Here is a 25961-nt window from a genome sequence, read left to right on the forward strand (position 1 = left end):
ATGTACATCCTTTGTTCTTAGTGATTTAGCACCCTTCAACGACTGAAGCTCCTTACAAGAGCCTCTGTTTGTCCCAATGGATCCTAATCCTGGTCCAGGAATTGCTTCTTACCTGAACAGCTGCTTTTGTTGGTTTGGTTTTTTGGTTTTGTTTTTTTTTTTTTTGGGAGAATGTAATTTTGATCACATGAAGCTTTTTTGTCCTTAGTTTTTTGAGGCTGTTTTTTTTGTTGTTGTTTTGGTTCTTGGGTTTTTTTTTGCCTGCTTACATGTCTCAGATTACATTCATGGCCTCAGTTTTAAGTGCCCTGGGACAGAATAGCCTACACCTGTCCATGGTGTGGCCCCTCTGACACCTCTAGAGTGCCTTGCAAATGTATAGGGTGGCACTGGACACAGCACGTACAACATTAGCTCGCTCAGCGCTGCTGATGTCCTCGTTGCACACTCTGGCCAGCCAGCCTGCACAATGGTGACAGTCAGGCAGTGTCCCTCACCTCCCTGCACCTCTCGCATAGCAAACGAAATAGGGGAAGCCTGGGATGGCACCCGGGGCTGGACCTGAAGCACTGATTATGAAGATCTGTACTGCTTTCCCAGGGCCTCTCTACCTTTGTCTGATAACCCTTGAAAGGGTGGGTAAGGAACTTTGAAAATTTTTAAGGAAATGCTTGATGTTTCCTAGAAGAATTGGTCCCTGCATTCCCAAAAGTATGTTTGCAAGGCATACTGATATGTCAGGTCAGCACCTTCTCCCGTTTCATAGAATCACAGAATCGTTAAGGTTGGAAAAGACCCTTAAGATCATCGAGTCCAACCATTAACCTATCACTGCCAAGTCCACCGCTAAACCATGTCCTCAAGCACCACGTCTACCCGTCTTTTAAATACCTCCAGGGATGGGGACTCAACCACTTCCCTGGGCAGCCTGTTCCAGTGCCTGACCACCCTTTCGGTGAAGAAGATTTTCCTAATATCCAACCTAAACCTCCCCTGGTGCAGCTTGAGGCCGTTTCCTGGGCAAAACACCTGTGCTGCCCTTCCTCGCTGAGCCTGTAACAAAGCAGGACTTTACAGCCACCTCCCAGAAGGCGGTACTCCTCTGGCCCTCAGGGCCCTGTTGTCGACTAGAGGCCGCCTGCACCAATTGACAGAGAGCTCTGTCTTGTGGTTCTCACTGACATCCTGTGAAACCAGCCTAAGATGCCTAAATTACAAATGAAAAAATATACAACATCAAGAGAAATCTCTCTGGATGTGGCCACTTCCCCCCATGTTTTGTGGCTTCTACAGTTTATTTGTTTGGTTTTTTTCCTCTCCTCATCCAGTGAAGTTCTGCATCCCCAAAGTACATTTGGCCATCCCCTCTCTACGTTACATGAAATTTGGGCTGTTCATTTATTCTAAATCCTCCTTGCCTGCAATAATGTTATACACTATGAGGTCTGCAAAAGGAGATGTTTCTTTTGCAGAACCAGGCAGTTGTTTCTGTGGAGAAAGAGCTCTGTAGTAGTGATTAAGTATTACATAGGAACTTGCTCTTCTCATTGCTATTCAGAAAACATTTTAAGAAGTTACAGGGAAAACAGATCAACTTCTGGATTATGTTGGCACTTATTGACCCTGTGCTGTATTAATGAAGGTTTTTTGTTGCAGCAGAAGGGCTTTTTCTTTTCTGCAGAAGCATAAAATGCCCCTGGCACAGCTATCCTATAAGCATGAAAGCGTGGAAATTGATCTTCCTTTCAGTTTGTCATACATAAAATTTACTTTAGATATTAAATTGTGTCCTTGAATACTTTTTTTTGTGTCTTAATTGTTCAGAATGAATGCTTAAAATTTGTCTCACTCTATGATATTTCAGTATCTCCTTTCATGGAATAAAATGTTTGTGATTCTCAACCTCTTTGTTTAGGTCTAAGTCACAGCACTATTCTTAAATCACCTGTCATAGGTTGCTGTCTTCTATTGCACCACAATATTCTAAAGACAAATAACCATAGAAATATTTTTATATAAATCCTGCAAAAGCATCCTTCTCTCATACTTACAAATTTGAATATGAATATTTGTAACAGGATTTCCCTTCTTAATTGTTAATTCTTTTTCACAGTATTATAATATATGCAGCTACTAGAAATACAATGCCAGTATGATAGTGCTAAACTAGTTTTTAGTCCACTTGAATTATTTTAATGTAATGATGTCACTTAAATTCAGAATTTTACAGTAAATATACCAAAATACTTGTAGACATTGAATCTTAAATAGAAGGAAATCAGCAATGGGACGAATGAATTAATTAAAAGGAGTTGAGTATTAATAATGTTTAAATTACGAACAAAACTACCATAACAAATTGAGAAACAGTACGTATGCTATATCTGATGACAAATAAATACTCTTTTTCCACCGAGTGTGTTGAATTTTTTTTGAGGAATTACTTTCCTAAAGTAAGTTTTACACCAAATATGCAGAGGTATGTGTTAGCAACCACATTGGATAGTGTTTATACCAAGGTTTGCTGATGACTTATTCAGTGTTTAAATACACGGTTTCATAAAGAATATTGTGGCTTTTCAACCAAACATAATTGTGGTTATCCAATCTAGAATGCCTAGAACCAAATAAATAAACCTCTTTCACTCCACTGTAATAAAAATAAAACCATTCTACAGCATGATGGAGTAACTCTTTGCTGGTGAATGATCTAAGTCAGTCATAGAATTACTTAATGGTGAATCTGGACAAATTCTATTCATCTGGCCAGTTGTGGATCCACAGATTGTCAGTAATAGAAATCTGCCGTATTACAACTGTATATATTACACAGCTACCATCTTCTTAGTAACATGGATGCATGCAATGATTTGCCCTGCTTACAAAATGTTTGCAAGCATATGTTGCAGAGGTGAGGATAAAGGACACGTAGCTTATTATGTGATTACTATGCACGCAGAACTGCTGCTTGATTATGGGAAAAGTTATTGTTCTGCCACGGCTGTTATGCCAGCGGGCTCATTTTGATGATGTGTTCTCTTAATGTATTAGCTTTAACCTTTGATTTAAACCTTTGGTTTAAATCCTGACTGTGCATCACAGGCAAAGAGATATGTATTCATTTCCAAGTTCTGAGAAGGCGTTTTTCCACATGATAAAGGCTTTGTGCATGTGTGCTTTATTAGCTATTGTTGCTTTAGGCTATGTGGCTACACATACTTTTGCAGATATGGGCTAACATGTATGAATAACATAGACTCTCCGCCATTTTCCTGTTATATGGCTATTACGGCTATATCGTAAGTATAAAAATTCCACTTTCGTGAAACTGTGCTATTGTTTTCTCCCTTTGAAGAATCATACAGTAGTAAATGTGGGACACAACAGAGGACAGTCAATGGAAGCTTGCCAGCTCCCATACGATGCTAATACTGGTAATGGCATGCTGTAGTGTAAACTCAAGACTTAGAGCAGTTTATGCATGTATGCAGTGTGGCCTTACATCGCTGTCAAAATTTATAATCATCACATCAGTTTATAGACAGAATTATTAAGTGTTAAGTTTGTTATACATTGACAACATTTTGGACACCCTACGTCTCAAATATTCTGATACGTCCATCTGGAGCAATAGATTAATATACCACCATGTGTTAAGAAGGGGTCATGGCAAAGATTGTGTGTTTTCAGGAGCCATTTTAAAGTCAAGATTAAGATCTGCTTAATTTAAAGGAATCGGGAATTGATATTATTGAGCAAGCACTTGGGTTTTTTGTTGGTGGAGTTTGGGGGTTTTTTTGAGATGAAGAAGCCAAATGTATCCTAAATATATGGCCACATGCTCTGTATTCATAACATAGTGTGTTGTATGTAGAAATGCATGAAAGTAAGAGTGGGAATAAAAGTTATATCATGGAATATATTGTGTAAGTTCCATGCTTAATCCATCAGTGTGTGTCACATGTACAGGTTTCCCCAAAGTTATAGACAGGAAAGATCTAGAGAATTATGGAGCAGAGTTACATACGTGCACATAAGTGTGGGAGTGGTGGGTAGACTGTGGTGCTCTGAAATTTAGTGACATTTTCCATAGTACTGTTTACATTAGTCTGGTCTATATTACATTTGGCTCTAAAGTATGAATGAGCAGAAAAATAAGTCTTGGTCTTTCAAGCAACATTAATTCGTCTAAATAGCACCAGCTTCATTTTTAGTTTAAGCAACACAGTTTACTGCATCACTGAATTCAATAAGTAATTATCCATATTACCTTCTTCAGTTACCGCATTACCAGTTTTGGGCAGGGTAATGAATTTTTACTTACTGCCAAGTATTGCTTTCTGTGAAATTAGTGTTTGTGATGCTGTCATGCTACACACGCACATTTACTGCCAGTTTTATCAGCCCTTCAGGACTTGGTTTCAGGACTCAGGGACTGGCTAAAGAAAGGCAGCTGGGCCCCCGGAGGGCGGCTGCATCTCCTTTCCTATGAGATTTTATCCATGTCATGCTATTTCATTGTACTAGCAACCAGCGCCCTATTGCTCCCATCTAAATATCCTAACAACTGATTTGTCATCTCTTTCTGGCTTTGTCTGCCGTCTTTAGTTGAAACAAATGCCTATTAAGCCACAGTGGCTAGCATGATTTTGACTCATGCGATTTCTGTCCTTCAGTCTGTTGGTGTTAATTGCTGCTGTATCTGAAAGGCTGAGCTCTTTGAGCTACTACCTCAAAGCTCTGGTGCTTGGCACAATTCTGTCATTTGGTTCATGAATTTGAGGTGGAAGATGCTGGCAAAAGCAGCTAGTTGCCTCCTTTCATGGTGGAGTAGGAGCTTAAAAGGAAGGAGCTGAAGGTTACTTACCTTCTAATTGTCGCATCTCTCAGTTTCTTCTTGATACATTGTCACGTGACCTTGGCCAAGTTTAAGCGATTACAAATTGCTCAGTGGTGTGCTCGGTACACTTTGAACAAATGTCTAATGGAGCATAGAGTGGAGTGCTCTGCCTTTTGCTTAGCAATGACCTGGTTCTTCAGGCAGCTGGATTACGACAGTCGTGATTGACTCGGTATTGAAATCTCAACGTATTATTTTTAATGAATTTATATGTTTAAAACCTGCAAAACACATCTGAGTTATTCTAAAATATTCTCGTCTTTGCTTCCATAGTACCAGGATACGAATATGCAAGGTGTAGTGTACGAATTGAACAGCTACATAGAACAGCGCCTGGATACAGGAGGAGATAACCAACTACTTCTGTATGAACTGAGCAGCATCATTAAAATAGGTAAGACAGAGAATCAGATGTCTCTGATCTGTTACTTAGCATCAGTGCACAGCACATTTCTTATGTGGTTTAATTGATAAAGACAGGTATTGAGGGATAACAGTGTTTTCTTTGGATCTTGTCTCAGTATGAACTTACTTCACCTTCTGTCCCTCAGTGAATCCCTGACTGCACTTAAGTTAATTTCATCTTTGGAGAGAGTTGTGTATCCAATTGCAAAATTAGAGTCCCCTGTTAAATGAACCAAAGAATAGACTATTCTGGTTATGATGGTGTTGGTTATGATGGTGTTGCAATGTCAATATTGAAAGTAAAAAAAAATCTGATGTAAATATCACTGCATACTTGAACGCCTTTTGAAACAACACTGAGATGTTACTGAAAGAGGGCATATCTTTTATGTGATCTCAAATTACATTCATTTGTTTAACCATTTTTTCTATCTGATATAAGTACCTTTTTTTGGTAAGAAAATACCATACATTATCAAAAGTTAAAAAATAAAACAAAAAAAAAAATCCCAATCACAATGTAAGTGTAATTCAGCTTCTTTTTAGCCAGAGTGGGCGTTCTCAGACTTCAATAAGAAGTATCAGTAGCTTTGTTCAGTATAGCTTTCAGTCAGCTCTTTAGAAAGGTTTTACCATCCCCACTACTTCATCATTTTGTAACAGCGAGTAATAGTTCTAGTTTATATACATGATGTTTTAAAAGGACCACTTCTGTTTACTGATTTTGCTTATGTGGTTATTTGGATATTGATGTCCAGCTCACAGCAAATCAGACTGGATTTTGTTAATACACAGCAAATGAGAAGCTGTAGGAGACGGGGTCTGCTTATCTTTTATGATTTTTTTTTCTTTTGTGAAGCAGAGGAGATTTTCTTTTTATATATATTTTTTTTATATTTCCTTTACAGTGGTCATTTGCCTCATAACTCAATGTGCTTACATACTACAGCTGAAGGATTTAAAATCTGGATGCAAATTACCATGCCCTGAACTCTCACTGGTGTTACACAGTTGACAATAAGCAAGTAACTACACAGTGGGATTTTTTTCCTTTTGTCAAACAAATGCAGAAAGCCAATTGATTTGATCACACACAAGTATAATCACTCCCCTGAAATGTACAATCACTCCACTGAAATGTACTAAATGGATTCTTGTGTTCATTCATAAAAAACGGGTAGTGGATATGTACTTTTACTGGTTTGAATGTTTATTAACTGTTGGAAAGACAGACAGACTTACTTACACTCAGAGTATCAAAGTCTATTGTGTGTAAAGCAGGGTAAAAAACATTGACTGCTCTATCTTCTTCTGATTTTGAGAGTTTTCATTTTAGAAATAAGTTATGATGGTTGGTTGCCTTTAAACTTTACCCTGACTTTACCCTATTTCATACAACAATCTGAATCTGGCAGAAATCTGACAAGTATAAACTTTCTGGTGTGTGTCGGTGTTTTTAATAGGAGGCAGGTGTGGAAAATAGAAACAGGTTTTTTTGAAACACATTTTTATGGCAATATTTGCTACATTTTATTTTCCCATAATTTTCTATCTTAAGGCAAGGAGCTTACCATCTGCAAATGGTATTTATTTTACTTATGAGAATGATAATGTTATCTGGCTGTTTATATTGTAAATACATGTTCTTATGTTACTTCTACACTGTCATATGAATTAATTTGAATTACAGACGTTAGGCCTTGGAATAAGAATTAGATGTATAAAGACGTTGTTTCTAATTATCTTTTAGAATGTAGTAAATGACAATGGGGAAAATAAGAATTATCTCATGCCTCTAACTTTGTAGAGTCTGAGAAGTTTCAAGGGACACAGCAATAGACCTTCACCTTTAGAATTTCAGTTGTTTGTCTTAAGTGGAATTGAATCTGTGGTTTCACCTCAGAGATCTTGTGTAAGTTCGATTTCCCCCTGTGAGTACAATTATTTCTTTTATTATTGCTTTGGCAGCTACAAAAGCTGATGGATTTGCACTATATTTCCTGGGAGAATGCAATAATGTAAGTATACTGGATTAAGATGCTGCTTTTCTGTACGGTTACAAATGCGTTTTCCAATTTGACAATGATATTTTGATTTTATTTTGCACATCACTTAGCAGGAAATACTACCTGAGTGCTGAATATTAGCTTTATGTTATCTTTATTTCTGTAAAATAGAAGTTTATTGAACATAGTGGCAATGAAAAAATGTTTCCTACATTTAGATCCTTGGCCTTTTAATTTTTTTTTTAAAGACTTGGCAGTAATGCTGTTGTTTCTCTGACTGTAGCAACTTAACTTGCAGTTTAGCCTCATTATTAATTGTCTCTAACAAACAGAAAACTTAACTTGGCTTTACTCTCTGCATAGCCTGTTCTTTTAATCTATTTATCTCTCTGAGTTTTTTTTTTTAAGTGTTATCAGGTGTTCTGTTAACTCCCAGCTCCAACTTGATAGTGAGATCATGTAAATTTCAGATGTAGATTTTAGATAGCAGAAAATAAATTGTACATTTAAAATTTATGAATGAAATTAGTTTCTGATGTAATAATTTGAATAACAATGAGTCCAATATTTGCTGTTTTGTTATTTGGCATTTAGAACGCGTTACATTTTTTTCTATCCAGATTAATTTGTACAGTTACCATTATACAAGATATTGTAGTTACTTCAAATGGCTACCAAGAAGGAAATCCAGTTTATACTTCAGTCAGTTCCATCAACTTAAAAATTACAATTTGTCAGAAATGTTATGTCTTTCATTGGTTCAAGAAACAAATTAAACTCTTCTTACTGAAAAATGACTAGAGAGGAAAACATTTTTCTCATTGTTTTTGTTTCCTTACTTTACACAGCCAGTTTTAATAGTTTATTTTTGTATATTCCATTAGCCAATTTCCTTTGTTCTTTGTGAAATAATTGAATTCAGAAAAAGAATGACATTTTTGAAATAATGGAAACAGGATTGAAGATGTACAAACCTGCAGGTGATGTGAGCCTCTCCTGAGAATATTTTTTACTTATTCAAAAAGATAGTGTCTAATTTGAAGGATGTAGAAGGCGGTCCATACATGAATTTCCTAAAAGAATGGAAATGGGGTTTGCATTTTTTTTCATTTAATGATTATTTCATATAATAAAGATAACCCGTTTTATTATTCAGAAATTGGGTCTGCTCTGAATGAGTTCTGTAAGTATGTAAATAGCATATATTTTTAATAACCCTTTCACTGAAGGGTGTAATTTAAGTAACATGCTGTTTATCCTTTGTGAATGCAATCTTTGGTTCTCATTAGTAGGTGACAGAGTCCACTGCCATGGGGGGGGGGGGGGGTGATGCAAACAGTCACTGAAGGTCTTCCTCCTGCTGCCAAAGGCAGGAGCTTGCAGGAAGTGCCGCCATCCGTTCCGAACGCACAGCACTGGCCAGCTCCAGTGGCAGTAACTGCATGCCAGCTGAGCGTGCACATTTCTAAATGCTTTGTAAAAGATTACAGTAAAATTAACTTAACAGCTTGAGACCTAGAGAATTCTTACTGTGGTGAGGTTTTTCCTATTAGATTAGTGTGGCATAATACAGGGTTCCTCCCAGTCTTCTGATACCTTGAGGGCCTGGGCACTTTATGACTTTTTTTTTTTTTTTTTTTTTAATAGCCTATTAGGCAGTTGAATCTATTTGCTTCCCAGTATAACTCTTTCCTGAAAAAAGCTGCAACCACTAAAAACACACATTGACTTTATTAACCACTGCTATGTAGCTGCATCTCCCAAAATGGAATGTTCTTCACATAGTTATTATAGCGACTGATCCCAAGTCCTTTGAAGTTGGTGTGAGATTTTCCATTCACATTAGTGGGCTTTGGGCCAGACTCATGTTTGTAGTCTTGTAACTAAATGGTAATGCATTAGCCTACTTTTGTAAGAAATTGTCATTGAAAATTAATTTGGATATCTTTGTCTCTTGAATATTTAATTCAAAGGGTGTGTCCAAGTGAGATTAACCATTATCCAGCAAATACTGGCAATGTATTTTTATTTATTTTTATTAAATATCTTTTTAAAATGGGAACAAAAACATTCTGCATAGCATAAATGGCAGAAAGGAGCTCATTCCTCAAGCTGAAGTTTCAAAAATGATAAAAAAACCTATCATTAGCCTGGACAAAGTAGTTGCTGAACACCTATGGCCACATGTTGAAGAATGACTTCTGTTTTTTGGTGGCTTAATTTTTTGATGCTTGGCTCATGACTTAACTTCCACAAATTCAGCAAAACTTTTTTTTTTTTTCAGTTTTAGCATTTGGCTTTTTGTTTGTCAGCTTGAGAAATATACATAAATCTGTTTGTATTTATCCTGTCAGAAGCCTCATGTTTTAGAACTAGACCTAATTTAACAGTTTTTTCCACCATGCTTTCAAAGAAATAATTTGTGCCTGAAGACAGCTTTTCTGTAGAGTGTGTATATGTCTTTCTGAGAATCAGGTACTGGGAGGGGATTGTGTAAGAATGGAGGAATCCTATTAATAAGTAAGGTATCTACTTTCTCCCAAATGGTTTTGTAACGTTTAGTGATGTGTGTTCTGACTATACTCTGTAAGGGAACTTAGGGTCAAAACTGAAGCAAAAGCATTAACTCCATTTCTGCTCCTGCTGTAAATATGTATAGGTATACTTGTGCCTGTTTAAAGAAATCCGAATTTGAGAATTGTGACACGTGTTAATCTCAGCTAAGAAATGTTTTTGCAATACAAGATTTCCACAACTACCTTTAGCCTAGATTAAATAGTGAGTTTCTAATTAGGATGGAAGATAACTTCCTTTTACAGAAATTCTAGATATTTACGAAATGAAAACCAGCAAATGATTACTGCATATTGTGTACTATTATTTCTTAATACTGAGAGAATTACCATATCTTTGCAATTTTTTTTTCATGGGTTACTAAGAATTCATTGTAAATCTTTCTTTGGTGCAATTTTTAACATGGACAGCACTTCCCTTACCTGAAAATTATATTAGAACTGAAAGCAAATTTGTTTAATGTAAAGAAAAGCTCTAGATTAGCTGGTCCTTTTCTTTTTGCAAAACATAGATGATACACTAACCTTTAAAGGAGGACCTTGTTTTAGAAAAAAATCCTTTGGAGTTTAACAGCACAAATGTGAGTTTGTTAAAACACCTATCCATATATAAAGTTTCTTCATGGCCTTATTTTCTTTCTCCCTATTGAAGTATACAAAACTATATCTTGACTTCTATTAGAGCTGGATAACAGCATAAGGACACGGTAATTTCTGGCCGACAGGTCAGGTCAAATGCCTTCAGGGTCTTTACTTGAGTGCATTTGCTTGAAATGGAAGATGCCACACCAACTGCAGGTTACAGTGCGTTTCTTTATGCAGGTATTACTTGGAATTGGTGCCAGAATGAGTGTGGCCAGTTAGTTATTTTAGCGACCTTCTGGTTGTACAAATTGCTTGGGAGCGCTACCACTTGTCGCCGTCCTTGCTAAGGGTATTCTGATAGTATGGTTCTGCTTTTCAAATGATTGCCCCCAAGCAGGTAGGTAGCACTCGCATGCCCAACTCCTTCCTTCCCCATAAAGTTGTCCTCTGTATCAGAATCTGGTTTTGCAATTGCTATACATATGGTAGAATGCATTACAAAACACTCAGGTATGAGAAACAATATGGCTTCCTCATCAGGGTCAAGTGATCTGAACAGACCTGTACCCTTACTGCCTCTGGTTCTTGAACTTTCTCCATATCTAAGAAGTTAAGAATAAAATGATTTATTCTTAAGATACATAACAACCATTATGCAAATACTATATATTGAAGACCAGAAACCCTTCCAAATCAAACAGGAATGTTTCACAACTCTCCAGCAAAGGAATAGACCTTATTTCAGTTTTCTGTTTTATTCCTTATGGGGATGAATATATAGTTCATAATTATCATGTTATGAACTTAACTGAATATCATCTTCAAACATGACTTAAAGGATTTACTGGAATTCTCTTATTGGATGGTGGTGTGTGTGTAAATCAATGTGCCTAAGTTCCATACTAGCTGGGAGTGGATTTAAGCCCATAAGCTGACATCTTTACAAGGCAATATTTCTAAAATACTTATCACAGCTATGGAGCTTCTAATGTGTTATTATATTATCTGATTCTTCAGATGCTTCTTGTTTATAGTCCTTATTTGTGTGAGTAATTCACCTCATGATTACATTGTGATTCTTACGTAAGGATGTATGACTTCGAATTTAATAGGCATACACTTAAAGTAGCTTTTACTACGTCTTGTAAGTTTTATTTCCTGAAACTGCAAATTGTGTTGTCGAAGAGATCATCCTTGCTTCAGACAGAAGTTTCCAATAGCTTTATTGTAAGAAATAATTATGTGAGGCCACAAATACATGCACATACTCTGTGCTTCAGGGTGTACCTTATTAAGCTATTCTAGAATTTCTGGTCATATAGAAATTGTTGCAGCTTGATGTGCAGTGCCACCTAGTGAATTTATGGAGTGGGTGATTTGAATTACTAAGAACGAAGGGAAAAACATCTACTGCTTGCTAACTGTCTCAGGTTTTTGTGCCAGGGTAAGGCACATTATTTTGCATGTGTAGACATCTCTGAAATTTGAGTCTTTTGAAAATGTTTCTAGGTGAAACCCTTCTAGCTGCAAGTCAATTCAGAAAATTTTGGTCTCTATCCTTGAGTCAATTCTAACGTGATGTATTCTTTTTATATATAAAGTGGAAGAGTTCTGTTGCTTTCTTATTTGCCAGTGAATAATGATACTCAGCAGAGAGGGAAAGTCGTTGATGAGTTATAGTGTCTGAGTTTAACTTTGAATCAATCAATTTTATCAAACTGAAAGAAATCAGATAAATAACTGTCAAGATACATTTTAGTGACATCTTCGTCCTGTTTCATTTAATATTCAGGTAAACAGACGTGTGGAATATGGTCATGATAAATATACTATAGGTAGAATGCAGAACTAGTTAGAAAACTAGACAGAGACTAGTTGTTTGTGGTTCACTACCAGGATGGGAGGGTATTTTGCATAAATCCTCAAGGATTTATCCTGGATCTGGTTTTGCTCAGTATATTCATTAATGCATGGGTGAAGGAAGAATATAGGCTTATTAAATTTGCATATGACATGAAATTGTGAAGGACTGTAGATGTGTTTATAGGGACGGATTAGAATTCAAAACGATCTTGGGAAAATGGTCTGAAGAAACTGGACAGTGATTCAGTGAGGACAAGTGCTGGGCTCTCCATAGATTGCTTCTCTCTGTGTGGGGCAGTTGATGACTTTGAGAAAGATTCTAGGGTTTGCAGTGAATTTGAAGGTAAACATGAGTCAGCAATATTGCTGTAGCAAAAAAAGCCAGTGTTGTATGTAGCAGAAGCAGAAATCTAGCCTTCATGTAAATTAATTTTCCCATTCCTCCATCCACTGCTACGGTCTCAGGTGGAATAATATGTCTGGTTTAAGCACTGCACTTTTAAGAAAAAATTGGAGGAGCTGAAGTGAGTTCAGGAGAGGGCAGGGAGAATGGTCAGGAAACAAAAGAACTGGTATTGCTTAGTCTAAAGAAAAGAAAGCTGAAGGGTGACGATATGCCTGGATAAGGCAGCGGCGAAGGGAATCATCTCTTCTCCATAGCTACGGTGTGTAGGGCAAGAAGTAGCAGGCTCGAATTGGCATTAGGAAAGCTTCCCCAGTTATGGCTGCACTAGAGTGTGTCGCTTGAGAAAGCTCAGGGATCCTCATCCCTGGAGGTGTTTGAGAACTGTTTGGACCAACATCTTTCAGAAAAATGCTTAGCTGACCATGCCTTAAAACGGAAAGGATGGAAGAGAGGTACGTCAGCTTGGTTTTCTGTGTCAATGAACTGGTATAACTCTTGTGGTGTTTTTCAGTTGTGTAAATCAACTGGAAAGTTTCCAGGAATTAAGTTCAGTTAGAAGTTGATACCATTCAGAAGGATGAAAACATTAAAAAAACCGCCCACAACCACTAGTTGTTTTACAGCATGTAAGTAGATCGTCTTCACTTCACAAGCATCCAACACTTGTTCATACTATGTAGTTCAAAAATGCAAATCTCCTGTCAAGTATACTCCAGATATCAAGAAGGAAATAAGAAGTTTTTATAAACAATGGAGGTAGCTGCTGGGTTTTTTTTTCCCCCTTCTTTTGTCCCTGTGTGCTTCATGTAGTAGGATTGCTATACTTGTCTTTAAACCCAGGACATAATTGCCTATAGCTCTTTCAGATTTTAGCATAGTAGTATTGGGCTACTACTTCAACTTAGCCAGTTTACAAATCCAAGGTTTTTGCCTGTGGATACTTTCCGAATTAGTTCTGTTTGGTTTTCTTGGTCATCATTGCTTATTGTGATGAGTTTTATTCCTGAAAAAAAAACTGGCCTTAAGGCACAGCCTTTATACCTATCTGCAAATAATTTTATCATTAGGCTGTGTGGTCTTACATGTAGGTTGTTACATCCTTTACCAAGAGTAAAAATCTATTGCTGTTACTGAACAGAAAAGATGTGAGCAGCAAAAACCATTAAGCTCACTTAATATCAACTTGCTTAATTCCCATTTTTCTTTTTTTTTTTTTTTCAAGCATCAAGTCATATAGCAATGCTTTAGTATTAAGGCTTTCATTTAATGTCAGTTGATTATTAAATGATTTTCCATTAAGCATTTTTAGGGCCAGTTTTATCAGCGAAATTTGTTGTGGAAGGAACTAGATCAGGATTCAGTCACCCTTACCACCAAAACAGTTTGTTAATAGAATGCTTGTCACGTGTACTTTTTAACCCTGTTTCTAATAATTAAACTTGATTCTTATCCAGACCTCTTTTCTGCAAAGAAATTTTAGAAAAATCAGTTTATAATTGGTATTTGCTTAATTATAAGAAGTATTATAGAAAAAGAAGAAAAAACGAGCAGTTTGTGAAATGGCAAGCAATACATGTTTGCAGTTGAAATCCAGCCCTGGCGAACTTTATATAGTTAGTTGAATGGTTTCTAGCCTTTGTGGGTTGGGATTTGGTGTTGTGCCAGATTCCCATGGGCTACACACCAACAGCCACTAGAAAAATAGCATCAATTACATCTGTAGCTGATCTCTTCATCAGAAGAGCCAAAGACTGAAAGCACCTGAAAATTGTAGGTATCTTCTTATCACTGTAAGAATATATGTCGGGAGGTGCTGATGGTATTGTATTGTAAGACTTGATCTGCTGCTCCTCATTTTTTCTTTTACTGGGATGTTAATCTGCTTCCTCTGTCAAGCATTAGATTTCACTAGAAAAACCAACCGTGGGGCCAAGTTACAACAACATGACAAGATGAATATCAGTGATTCTTCATGTGCACGCTCCTAGCTCTTACAAACGAGGAGTAATGAGGGTTTTTTCAGCCACAGTAAAAGAGGTTCAAGATAAATGACTTAATAATTTCAACAGACTGTGTGCATGGCACCCAGAAAAGAGCACCAAAAGCCATGGTGTTATGGCTTATTGGATATATACTAATTTTGTTATGTATCTGAAAGCCAAGTTTGCTGTGTTTAGTTGTGAATTGAGAATGCTGTCATGCTGATATCCCTCAAGAACCGATTACAGTGTACATCATTCTGCATTCCTGTAGACTGGAAGACTTGTAAATATATTAGCATTTTAAAAATCCATTAGAGATTACAATATATTGCCTATACCTAACGTGCCTATGAAATATGAAAGGGTGAATTTTGTTGCATTTGTCTGTGTTCACCAGTGGTTGAACCTTTATTATGGTTGTCATTTGCTTTGAACTGTCTGTTTTCTTTCAGTTGTTTTTTTTTTAAGCATCTCTTGTTCTCTGTGGTCACGATAAGGCCATTAGTGGATTGCAAGCCACACTGGAACATCAGTCAAAATTAACAGGAGTTTTTTTGGTTGGAGACTTTATCAAAGTGAATTATGAGATTAAAATAGGAGGGAAGGAATAATTTTGAAGATTTTTGGCCCAGCTGGAACAATCTGTTGTGTCACAGAAGGCAGGAAAGGAAGCACCTCATGTGCTCTGAGGTTCCAACAAGGTATAGGAGGTTTCTAGTATCAGACTTTGGTGTTCCCCTGCCTAACTACGTTTAAAGAAAGAAGTCCCTCACCATATGGAACTTGTTGGAAAAAGATTGGTAAGAGGGTAGTTGAGTTTGATGTAGGTAAGGAGATTCTGTCTGTATCTGGAAGGACAGGAAACAGATCAAAATAGGGAATTGCAGGATCCTGTGGGCTGCCAGGTGCCAGAATGCATGAACCTGGAAGCTTCCAAAGGATTCACTCTCCAAGCCAATGTTTGCTCTTTTGGTAGTTTATCAAACCCAGAGTGACTCTCGCATCTTGGTTGCTTTATCCCTCATCGGCAGTAGAGATATCTAATGCTCTGTCTACACTAGATATCTTTTATTACTTAACTTTTGCCAGGAGAGAGAGTGACATTGCAATATCAGTAAAAAGCTATTCATGTTTATCCGTTTCTGATACTGACTTACATTGTCACTGCAAGTGGTTATAGCAGCAAAAGATACTGTAAAGCAGCGCACAGTCATCCTGCTGTCTCCTCAGCCTTTTCCTTTTACTGCAGTTTGAGTTATCCGTATAGCATTTGGGAAATGATGGGACTTTATATTCTTTCTATTCTTTTTTATTCTTTATATTTCTTTATATTCTTTTTTATTGACTATATATTGTTTAAGTTGTGGTTGAAAATCCACTGGTTCCTTATTTTGATTATTAATCACTGTTCAGTGTCATTACCAGAAATATAAACTGTCAGTCTGTTTTTGAAGAAAATATTCAAACTCACTAAAGAAATGCAAGTAACTTGAAAGGGCCCAACCGATCCATTTCTTCATTTACTTGTGAAGCTGTATACAATATATCTGATGTCTGCATGGGAACATTTCTAATTACCCTTTGAGCTGGTGAAGGATAATTTGAATGTGCATTTGCAAATTAAAAGAATGCTGGAGTGATTCATGGTTAGAAGAGAGTAGGTGAGTCTCAAGTTTTATTATTACTGCAGTACATTTTATTTTAGAAGTATTTTCTTAAGCAAAAGGGAAAACAGGAAATGTGAGCTGGATAGGTGATGTGAAAGGTTTTGGACAGTGGTAATTAAAGAGATTCCCTTAAAGCTGTGTCTGTGGGATGCCTCAGAGATTACTTGAGTAACATGCCATAGTAGAGCAGAGCACAGCTTTTTTGTTCTTACTGCATTTTGTGCGGCTGACCTTTCCCTTGATGGCTTCTAGGATTCAAAAGCTTTGTCAACAAAACCCCAACAAAACTCAAGGAATTTCCACATCCTTAATTAGCAATAAATGTTTAAATTCATTCATATTTAAATTGGGCATATATAGAAGGTATCAACAGTCATGAAACTTTATTAGTTGTATGTATAATGTCAATGTGGAATGGTACAATCTTACGGACTAATTACAGCTTATATATAGTTATGAGAAAATTTGCCTTTCTTTCTAATAGCGCTGCATGGTCAGGATAAGATTAATAATTGTTTCGTGGCCTGGGAGGTCAAGGGTTGTTGTTTGAGGTCTAGGTGGAGGTCTGTCCTTGCACAGTCATACTTTTCTACCTGTACAAAGTCAGGAGGAATAGTGACAAATTTAGAACCTACTGAGTAGTTTGAAGAGGTTTTTTGATCACTGACCCCTTAGCAGTGGGGTTTGTAGTTTCCTATAAGAAGTGAGGTGGGATTGCTTCTGCAAAACTCTTCTTATCACTGGAAGTAAAATAACACCCATGAGCTTCTTCCAATACAGGGATGCTTGTTCACAGCAGTACTTCATGGTGGTAGCAACAGAGGGGTTTACTAGCCAAACTGATACTTACACAAGAACACAAGAAAGGCTGTGCTGGCGAAAGCAACTTTTGCTAGCAACACTTCATGGTGTCAACACAGTTTTTTGGCCATTGAAGATCCAATGAAGGCCTTTTCTGGAGAAAAATATGTATGTGTGGAAGAAGTGAGTTCTTTGTTTTCTGGTGAAAAAGGCCGTTTGGTTTTGTCTTTTTTTTCTTGTATTTTGTTTTGAGAAGCTGTTTCTGAGAAGAGAAAGATGTGTGCATTGTTTTATATTTAGTTACGGGCATGACTCAGGAGGCCGGTGTGGAAAAGCACATTTTATACACATAATTTAAATAACACAGTTACTTTGCTAAGCATCACACATTACTATCTTGGCATAAAGAACCAAATATGTCTAAGAAAAGGTAAGAAGAATGGTGTGAATAAAGGTGTTAATCTTTGGAGAGATCAACTTTGGTCTCCAGTGTCCTGTTAATTTAATTTGACTCATTCAACTACTTAGACTACATAATTCAGATTTTAAACATTGTGCTTCATCTCCTACATTTTGAAATACTCTGCAATATGAACCACCTTTTCAGTATTGAACAGATTATAGTGCCACTGTTCCTACTTTAAAAGTATTTTTTAATAGTAAATCTTTTTCCTATAAGCATACAGTGTAGCAGGTCAAACATTTGTGAAGATATGTATTTCAGTATTTCTATGCCCTTTATATCCTAAACCTTTTACTACCTTATTTGATTTTTTTTAAAAAATATTTTATATCAGAACACTGATTTAAATAAATTGTGAATTGTGGTTTCTTCAGTTTTAGTTTTTTTCAGAACATGGGGTGCTTTTCTTGGATATGTTATGTAAAATGTTCTTTTTCATTCTATTTAAGTGCATGTAAAAACATGAAACTGAATCTTATGAAGGCAAGTAACTGTGAAACTAAGTTTTCATTTAAGAATTATACATATCTATTTTATTAGATTATAAGGAAGTAAGAATAAATGGAGCTTTTTATTCTGGTAAATTGAGCAGGCTTGTTCTGGCAGATTCAATGTGCTGTTTTAATGGTTTTTGTTGTTTGGGTTTTGTGTGTTTGTGTGTGTGTTGCTTTTTTTTTTGGTAGCACATTCTTGTAATTCATATGGAAAATAAACATTCTGACTTTTCCAGGGTCTTTCACTGCTAAAGGCCACTCTTTAAAGAAGCCGTGAGTGTAAATGGTTTTGAAGAATAAGATTGAGGTTTGGGATCAGAATAAGCAGAAAATGTCAAGATTTCATGCACTTGTACCATAATGCAAGACATCAAAATGGAGTAAGCACCATGCATGTTCAGTACAGCTACTCCATGGAAGAAGTGTCTTTCCTTCCAACTGCATGAGACGTATGAAATAAATATGCTGAAATGACTTGTCAGACCTAAAGTATTATGTGGCAGCTCTACTTTCTCTTTTAAGGTAGTTCAATTCTCACCTGTATCACAATATTAGCAAATGAATAACTGGAGAGAAAACTCTCTTCCTTGTCTTGCTGAACTTTTTGAGTGTGCCTGACTTTCTGCTTAGGAACAAGAAAAATATTTAGTTACTGGTTTTGTCAGAATCTTGAGTGTTTTTCTTTTGAAGTCACTCATTGCCCTAACCATTGGACTACTGATTCTTCTTCGATAGACTTCACTCTTGTTTTGGCTATGAATTCTATACTTTTCTTTGACCGTTTGTTTTCCCCTCAGCATAAAGTCCAACTTTCTCCTTCCAAAATGCTGTTAATCCATTACAGCTAAGGTACCTTCATTGTTGCAGGAGTACCTACATGTGGTGCATTATATTGCATCTCCTTAGTTTCTGAACATTTCAGTGTGTTCTTTTTGGAATTGTTTAGTATGTTTTATAATGTGCCTTGCATGTTTGCAGAATACAGAAAAGATAATTATGAAAGGGTGCATCTCATATCATCACTTCATTGTCTGCAGCTGACAGTAGATGCTGAATTTTCACACGCAAATTGTGCCTTTAATATCCCCTGCTAGAAAACAGCCCCTGGTTAGTAACTTATGCAGTCTGACAGGGCCCAAATTGGTAACTATCGATCTCTGAAGTCGGCATCCTTTCTTTCACATCTGAGTTTTCTTTGTCTTGTGATCCATTTGGCTCGCTCTAGCTCTAAGCCATAGTGCAAGGCATTCTGTACGCTATGTGGTGAGCTGTGAAGTTCGTACTCAAATGGTAATTGGAGCCTCAGCTAAAATAACTGTATTAATACAAAATTTTTATCGCAGTTTCCATCTACAAAATGAGGATAGCATCACCACCCAGCTTACAGGGGAGTTGTAATAATGCATAGTTAGAGATTGTGAAGTGCTCGGGTGCTACAGTGGTACTGACCTCACAGGCCTCGGAGAGCAAAATAAGACAAATGCCATTGATTTCATACTGCCTAGATTTCACTTAAATTCTTTAATGAATCAGGCCTGTAGAGTTTTTTAGATTTTCTGTAGGTTTTTTTTTCTTCAGGGAATTAAGTACGCATATAATGGCATAATATTGAAATAATAACCATTCCAGTGCGAAGCTGCCTGCTTACTGCTGAGCCTAAGCTGAAATCTTATTTGAACAAACTAAAAGTTCTTTGTTCAGTCTTTCAAGGCAATGCTGCATTCTGAGCTACTGGAATCTGGAGTACCTGTGCACCTGCTTTTGTCTATTGTTACAGAAACCCTTGTGAATGATAAGCGTAGGAGACAGATTAGATATAATTAATATTAATTATCATAACCGTTGATGCTGTAGAATCTTGGGTGACTGACCCTTGTAGCAGCCCTAATGAAAGCAAAGTCTGATAGTAGAATTAATCAGTACAAAGCAGTGGCACAACATGTGGCCATTCTTACCAGGAACGTTAGTAATACATTGTGTGGTGGCACTATCATCTGCCCTGTGGTATTATACATGTAACTTAAAAAAAAAAAATTAAAAATTCTGTTTTCCTAGGATCTTTGCTTAAAATGTTTCATCTTAATTCATATGCTTTAAGTTCATAATTTAAAATCATATAGCTATTTAGCTGTAGAGTGAGTTACTACAGGAGCTCTCTCTGTATACTCCTGGCCTTAAAAATTTATCAGTGAAATGGATCATTGATTATAGTAAATAAGAAAACACAATTTGCCAATAGAAGGTGGGTCTCTGAGGTGGTGTTTTAGTTGTGTTAATATTAAGAATGTGTAAGGGGGGATGACTCGAGATTACGACATTAAGCTGAAGTCTTAGAAACACAGATTTGATCCCTGTTATTCTAATACTTTGTGTAACTTTTGCCATGTCTTTTATTCTTCATGTGCCTAAATTCCTTTTGTGCTTAAAGGGTAATAGCTCTGCTACGCTGAATAGGGTGTGACTGTGATAAATGCTTTAAAATTTTGAGAGTCTCTGGGATTCTGTAGCATTAGAAGACACATAAAAAATTGATGGATGTAATTAGATAAAGGTAGAAAAATGAAACAGAAGATGAAACTTTGTGCTTGCAAAATGAACTGTTCCTGCTTATTGCATTGGAGACAGGGTTTTTTTTGTGGTTTTGTGGCTTCAAAATTGGTTGTCACTAACACACTCCTTCTTTGCAGGTTGTCTGAGGGGAAAAATAAAGGAAATTTTTAATGAGACTGTGTCAGGGATATTGTTTTCCAGCACTCTATTGTTCCATAAAGTTTATTTTCCATCCAAAAATGAATGAAATTTTAGATTTGAAGAGTTTTTGGCATACAGAAGGGTTTGCACATTCGACCTTTGTATGTGTGTTTAATTTTCTTTTTGTAAAATAATATTTGCAATCCCATTCATTCTGGCGGTGTTAACTTGTTTAATATTTTTGTTATAGAACAATTATCAGCTGTTTCTGGATGAGTTTCATGATGTGAATGTTGTCATACCTGACTTTTCATCAAATGAGACAGTTTTAGGTAGGCAGCAAGTAACATGGATGTTTCTTCTAGTACAAGGGATGAATGCAGTCACTTGGATTTCAGGAAATATAGTGCTAGAATAATTTTGAAATTACCTTTCCATGGGATGAGATAAACAAGAAATTTAAAGATTATATCTACTTTTTGAGTATTTTCTATTGAAATAAATGAGTGCATCCTAGAAAAAAAAAAACTTTAAAAAAAACCCTATTACCTCTTATAAGGTATTATTTTCATCGGTGAGTCTTTATGCAGTGTACTGTGTGTTCAAGGTAAATGCAATCCAACCCTGATATAAGCAATGACTGACTTCAGCAGAAGAGTTATCCACTGTCTGAATGGTGACTTTAGAGTGGGATTGCCTAAGATTTCAAAACAGTTAAGCAGAGTTTATACAACTGCTTTTCATTGTCAAAAGCTGTGTATCTCTACATTATCTATTTTATTCAATCCTTTACACTACATAGGAAGCACAGTAACTCTGTAAAAGTAACCATGCTTTCTAATTGCATTTTTTTTTTTTTCTTTTTTTCCTTCTAACTAGAGTCTGTGTGTATTTACACCACCAGGAGCTAAAGAAGGACAACCACGGCTCATTCCTGCAGGGCCCATTGCACATGGCACTACAGTATCTGCTTATGTAGCCAGATCCAGAAAAACGTTGTTAGTAGAAGATATTCTGGGGGTAAAAAGCTTTCTCTTTTTAATGAGATGATTACAGCATGTTTTTAGAATGAATATTTTGATGCTGAAATGTTTATTGAGCTGAATGTATAATGACAGAATTTACATCTGTCTTGCTACCAAGAAAATAAATTTGAGTTTGGATTAGCTTGATGGAATAATTTCAGAATGTCTCGTTTATTTTTAAGTGTAAGGTTTTTTTTTTTCTTTTAACATTTTTTTGCGTGTCAGATAAGGGAAGTAATGGTACCATAGTCACTTGGAGAGGAAAAAAACCTATCAGTCAAAACTCCTGTCCTCCTGGTCTTGAAATACTTAGTGTGCTGATCCCAAACAAGAAGACTTCCATATAGTCAATCAAAGTTTGATTTAATTATAATGCAGGGCTCACACTGACAGGAATGTCAATCAGAATTCTGGTTATTAGACAGGATTTTAATCTCTGCTTACACTAATATAAAGCTAGAATACTTATAGTATCAGTAGACCTACATGAAAGGCACACTAGAGTAACTGATATCAAAATTCAGGCCTTTGTCCATAAAAGGATTCAGAAAATCTTAAGTGATATTCTGATAATTCTTGGCACTTTGTAAGTCCGTCCTTTTTAATTTTTTTAAACACTTTATCCTCTAGTCACATCTATGCAATTGTATGAAACTGGTATTTAAACTGTACTTTATGAGAACACTTTATGATCATCTGGTTATGAGAACACCAAGGAAGTTTAAATTCTCTTCTCTCTTCAGTGTTTTCTATCCTTTTGAGTTCTGTCCAGAATAACAATCTTTGGATACTGTGGCCAAAATTGGACATTGCTGTCTCTATTTTAAAAAATATTTGTTAAAAAATGTATGACCTTTATTGGGAAAACCCAGGCTATAAACAAAATTTCAAATGACTAATGTGAGTGCACTTACACAGAACCACAAAACCAAAAGGCAGAGAAGCCTCTTTTCCTGTAGTAACAGTCAATGCTTTCTATACACCCTGGAGTATAAAGATTTTATATGTTGTTAGGTTTTTTCAGTCACATGTAAGACTTAAATTGTTACTGGTAATTTCCAATTAATATCATTATATCCTTGTATATAAGGGCTGTATGTTTTGATTTTACATTCATAATAAAATCGGGGGGGGGGTAGTAGGGAGGAGTTTTGAACTTTTTTGTTAGTTTACAGTATTGGTGGATTATTGACTGAACAGGGAGATTCATTTTGGTGACATGGTTTGCCTTCATGTGAGTTTAGGAGTGAAAGGGAACAACAGTAAAAGGGAAGCACTTGCAGATAGGCTTGCCAGCCCTTTTTTGAGAGGACAGAATTAAAAAGTGAAAGCCGGAGGCTTGTGTTGCAAAGTGCTTCCCACTCTCTTTTGTCTGTCATTTGTTCCTAGCCGTTCAGATTGTCATCTTAGTAATTAAGGTAGAGATTACTTGTTGTTTTCCTTGAGAAAGGAGAGATTTTGATCAGCCTCGAAGGAGTGTCTGTCTTGCCTAAGCACAGCTTGCAGGGAACATCTGGTACGAACCAAGTACTGAAGGACTGATGTGCAAGGAAGTGGGTCTTGCACACTTCACATCGGCTGGTAACTGCCTTACTAACTGTAACATCCAGGTGGTTTCTCAGGACTTTGTGCGTTTTCTTACATGGGGAACTGAAGCTATAAAGCCTTGGACATTCCCGATGTAAATTAAAAGTTATGAATTTGGGCCTTTTATAGCAGCTGGTAGGATTATTTTAACATTTGTTCCTATAACTTTTGCACTGGTTTATTCAGGATGCATAAGGAAGGGAAGGAGAAAGATTCTTCCTCTCATGCATAATTTTTGGCAACACATTTTCCTCCTCAGGAGTTGGTTGAGGTTTATAACTCTGTATAACCTAAAGCCTTAGCCTCAGGTTTCAATTTTTGTTCTCTTGCAAGCACTGCTGTCTGCTTGGTGACACTGAAATCTGATCAGTCCACTTCGTGATTACAAATGCTTTGGGTTTTTTTTGGGGGGGAAAGGGGGCGGTAGGGTAGTGTTGTTTGTTTGAGGTTTTACTTAATCTGGACTGGCATTAGCAATGAAGTGCTGGTTTTTCTGCCTGTGAGATTAGAGAAAATGTATTATAAAAACAAACACAAAGCTGGGTCTAAAATCAGAGCTCGTTCTGACTTTACATCAATAAGGTTATCTGCATATGTAACTTAATGCTGGGAGTTTTTTATTACTTTTTTTTTAGTAGATGTCTTAATACTGTATGTAAATTATGCTGAGAGATATGAGTCTTAATGAATTTTATAATTTTCCTGCAGATTTGATCAGCCAGGAGAGGGAGGAAAATGTCAGTATATCTTTCATATTAATGTTACGATATTTACATTTTATCAGATTATGTTTACATTTTGTAGGATGAGCGATTTCCCAAAGGTACTGGACTGGAATCAGGAACTCGTATCCAATCTGTTCTGTGTTTGCCAATTGTCACTGCAATTGGTGATCTGATTGGTATCCTGGAGCTTTACCGTCACTGGGGCAAAGAAGCCTTTCACCTTAGTCACCAAGAGGTGAGCTCATGCCCAGCCTTTCCCCACTTCCCCACAATGGTCAGCTTCAGCCCCCTCAGACTTTCTTCTCTCACTCTTCTCATGTGTTTTATACTTTTTTCATACTTGATTTTTGTTCTCATCGAATGTTACATATTGAAAAAAATAGGTAGTGATTTGTATTTTCAGTCACAGGAGCTAAAATTTACATATACAAGCACAGGGACACATCAGCAATTTTACCTTGTATTCTTTTGTGGAAAAACAGGTTCAAGATTTCTTCATTGATTATAAACTCAATATAGAGTTGTTAGAGAAGTTAATGCAGAGCAGGTGTATGAAATATAAATGTAAATCAAATGTCAAAAAATGAAATCACTTTTTATATAAAGGCCACTGCTGAGTTATCAGGAAAAGGAGGGGAAAGTGATTTTATTTTAAAACAAAAGTGAAGCAAAAGAGATTTCATGTATTTGCATTCACATTCTTACATCCACACACTCTCAGGCACCAAGATGTGGGTGTCCAGGTGGTATTTCCAAGTCGCGCGCAGAGATGCACGTATCCAGGTAGTCTCTCCAGGATGCCTTGCAATGGGAAGACAAGGGATGCCGGCCGTTGAGTCCTTATGTCTCCTGGTTTCTTCCTGGGTTGACAACCACGTGCTCGTTTTGGCTCAGCCTTTTCTTTAGCCTTTAGGAGCTGACATCTTTTGTCTCTCTAGCCTGTCCCATCTCTGTGAGTCATGAAGATTTACTCATTGTCATTTGTCTCCTGACCTAGATGTCCTTAGAAATGGTGTGTAGATGTGCTGGCTCCTGGATGACCTGCTAATCTAGGTGCCATTTGTAAAGCTCTCTTCTGCCTTTTTTTCCTTCTGATGCTTCCCAATCCAGATATTCCCATTCATAACCATTTTCCCATTTCCATGGCTGTTGTCTACACTGCGTGGTTTACTGTATTTATATAAGGCCTGTGTAGATACATTGTCCATACATGTCCATTTGTCAATCCAAAGTTGTGAGTTGTTAGCCAAGTACAAACAAATTTGAAAATGGAGCAGATGTCTCAAAGGCTATCACTGCATTAAAGGTGTTAGAAGTGCACCTTAGCTCTCATGTCTGGGTGAGGATCCTTGTTATGTCCCATCTACACATTAAGATGGCTCATACATTAAGATGAATGTACCATTCATTTCTCTCTGTACCCTTCCCTAGGGAAGGGAACCTGAACACAGAGATTTGGGCAAAATAGTGTGAGTTCTAGCCAGGTCTGTTGTCTCAATAGTGGTACGAGGTGCACCATGGAGCAGTTTAGCTGTACTGAACAGGAATTATTCTTGTGAAAAGAACAGAAAATGTCCAGACAAGAAATACTAAAACTAGCCCTGCCAAGGAAGGAAAAACCAGCAATATTTGTCAATTGTATATATTCTGTTTATCAGTAACCTAAGTAGCCTAGCATATATGTGATGCTCATACATGTATATTAGTTGGGCTGTCAATGTAGCTTCAGCCTCGGTGTCGCACCTGGTATTTTTTCACTGGTAAGCAGAGGTCGTGGTAGGGGGGACT

General features: G+C 36.8%; 1 protein-coding gene across 1 annotated transcript in view; it reads left to right on the forward strand.

Moving 5' to 3' along the window:
• PDE10A (phosphodiesterase 10A) overlaps positions 1-25961 on the forward strand; it is a 198604-nt gene that overhangs the window by 123282 nt on the left and 49361 nt on the right. Inside the window, exons 4-7 of the mRNA XM_009471114.2 lie at positions 5174-5294; positions 7274-7323; positions 21716-21856; positions 24253-24408. Coding sequence (XP_009469389.2) covers positions 5174-5294; positions 7274-7323; positions 21716-21856; positions 24253-24408 — 468 coding nt within the window. The remainder of the gene's footprint in view (positions 1-5173; positions 5295-7273; positions 7324-21715; positions 21857-24252; positions 24409-25961) is intronic.

Source organism: Nipponia nippon, unplaced genomic scaffold, assembly GCF_047370975.1.
Source record: "Nipponia nippon isolate SJK-2023a ecotype South Korea unplaced genomic scaffold, ASM4737097v1 scaffold_4, whole genome shotgun sequence".
Taxonomy (NCBI): Eukaryota; Metazoa; Chordata; class Aves; order Pelecaniformes; family Threskiornithidae; genus Nipponia; species Nipponia nippon.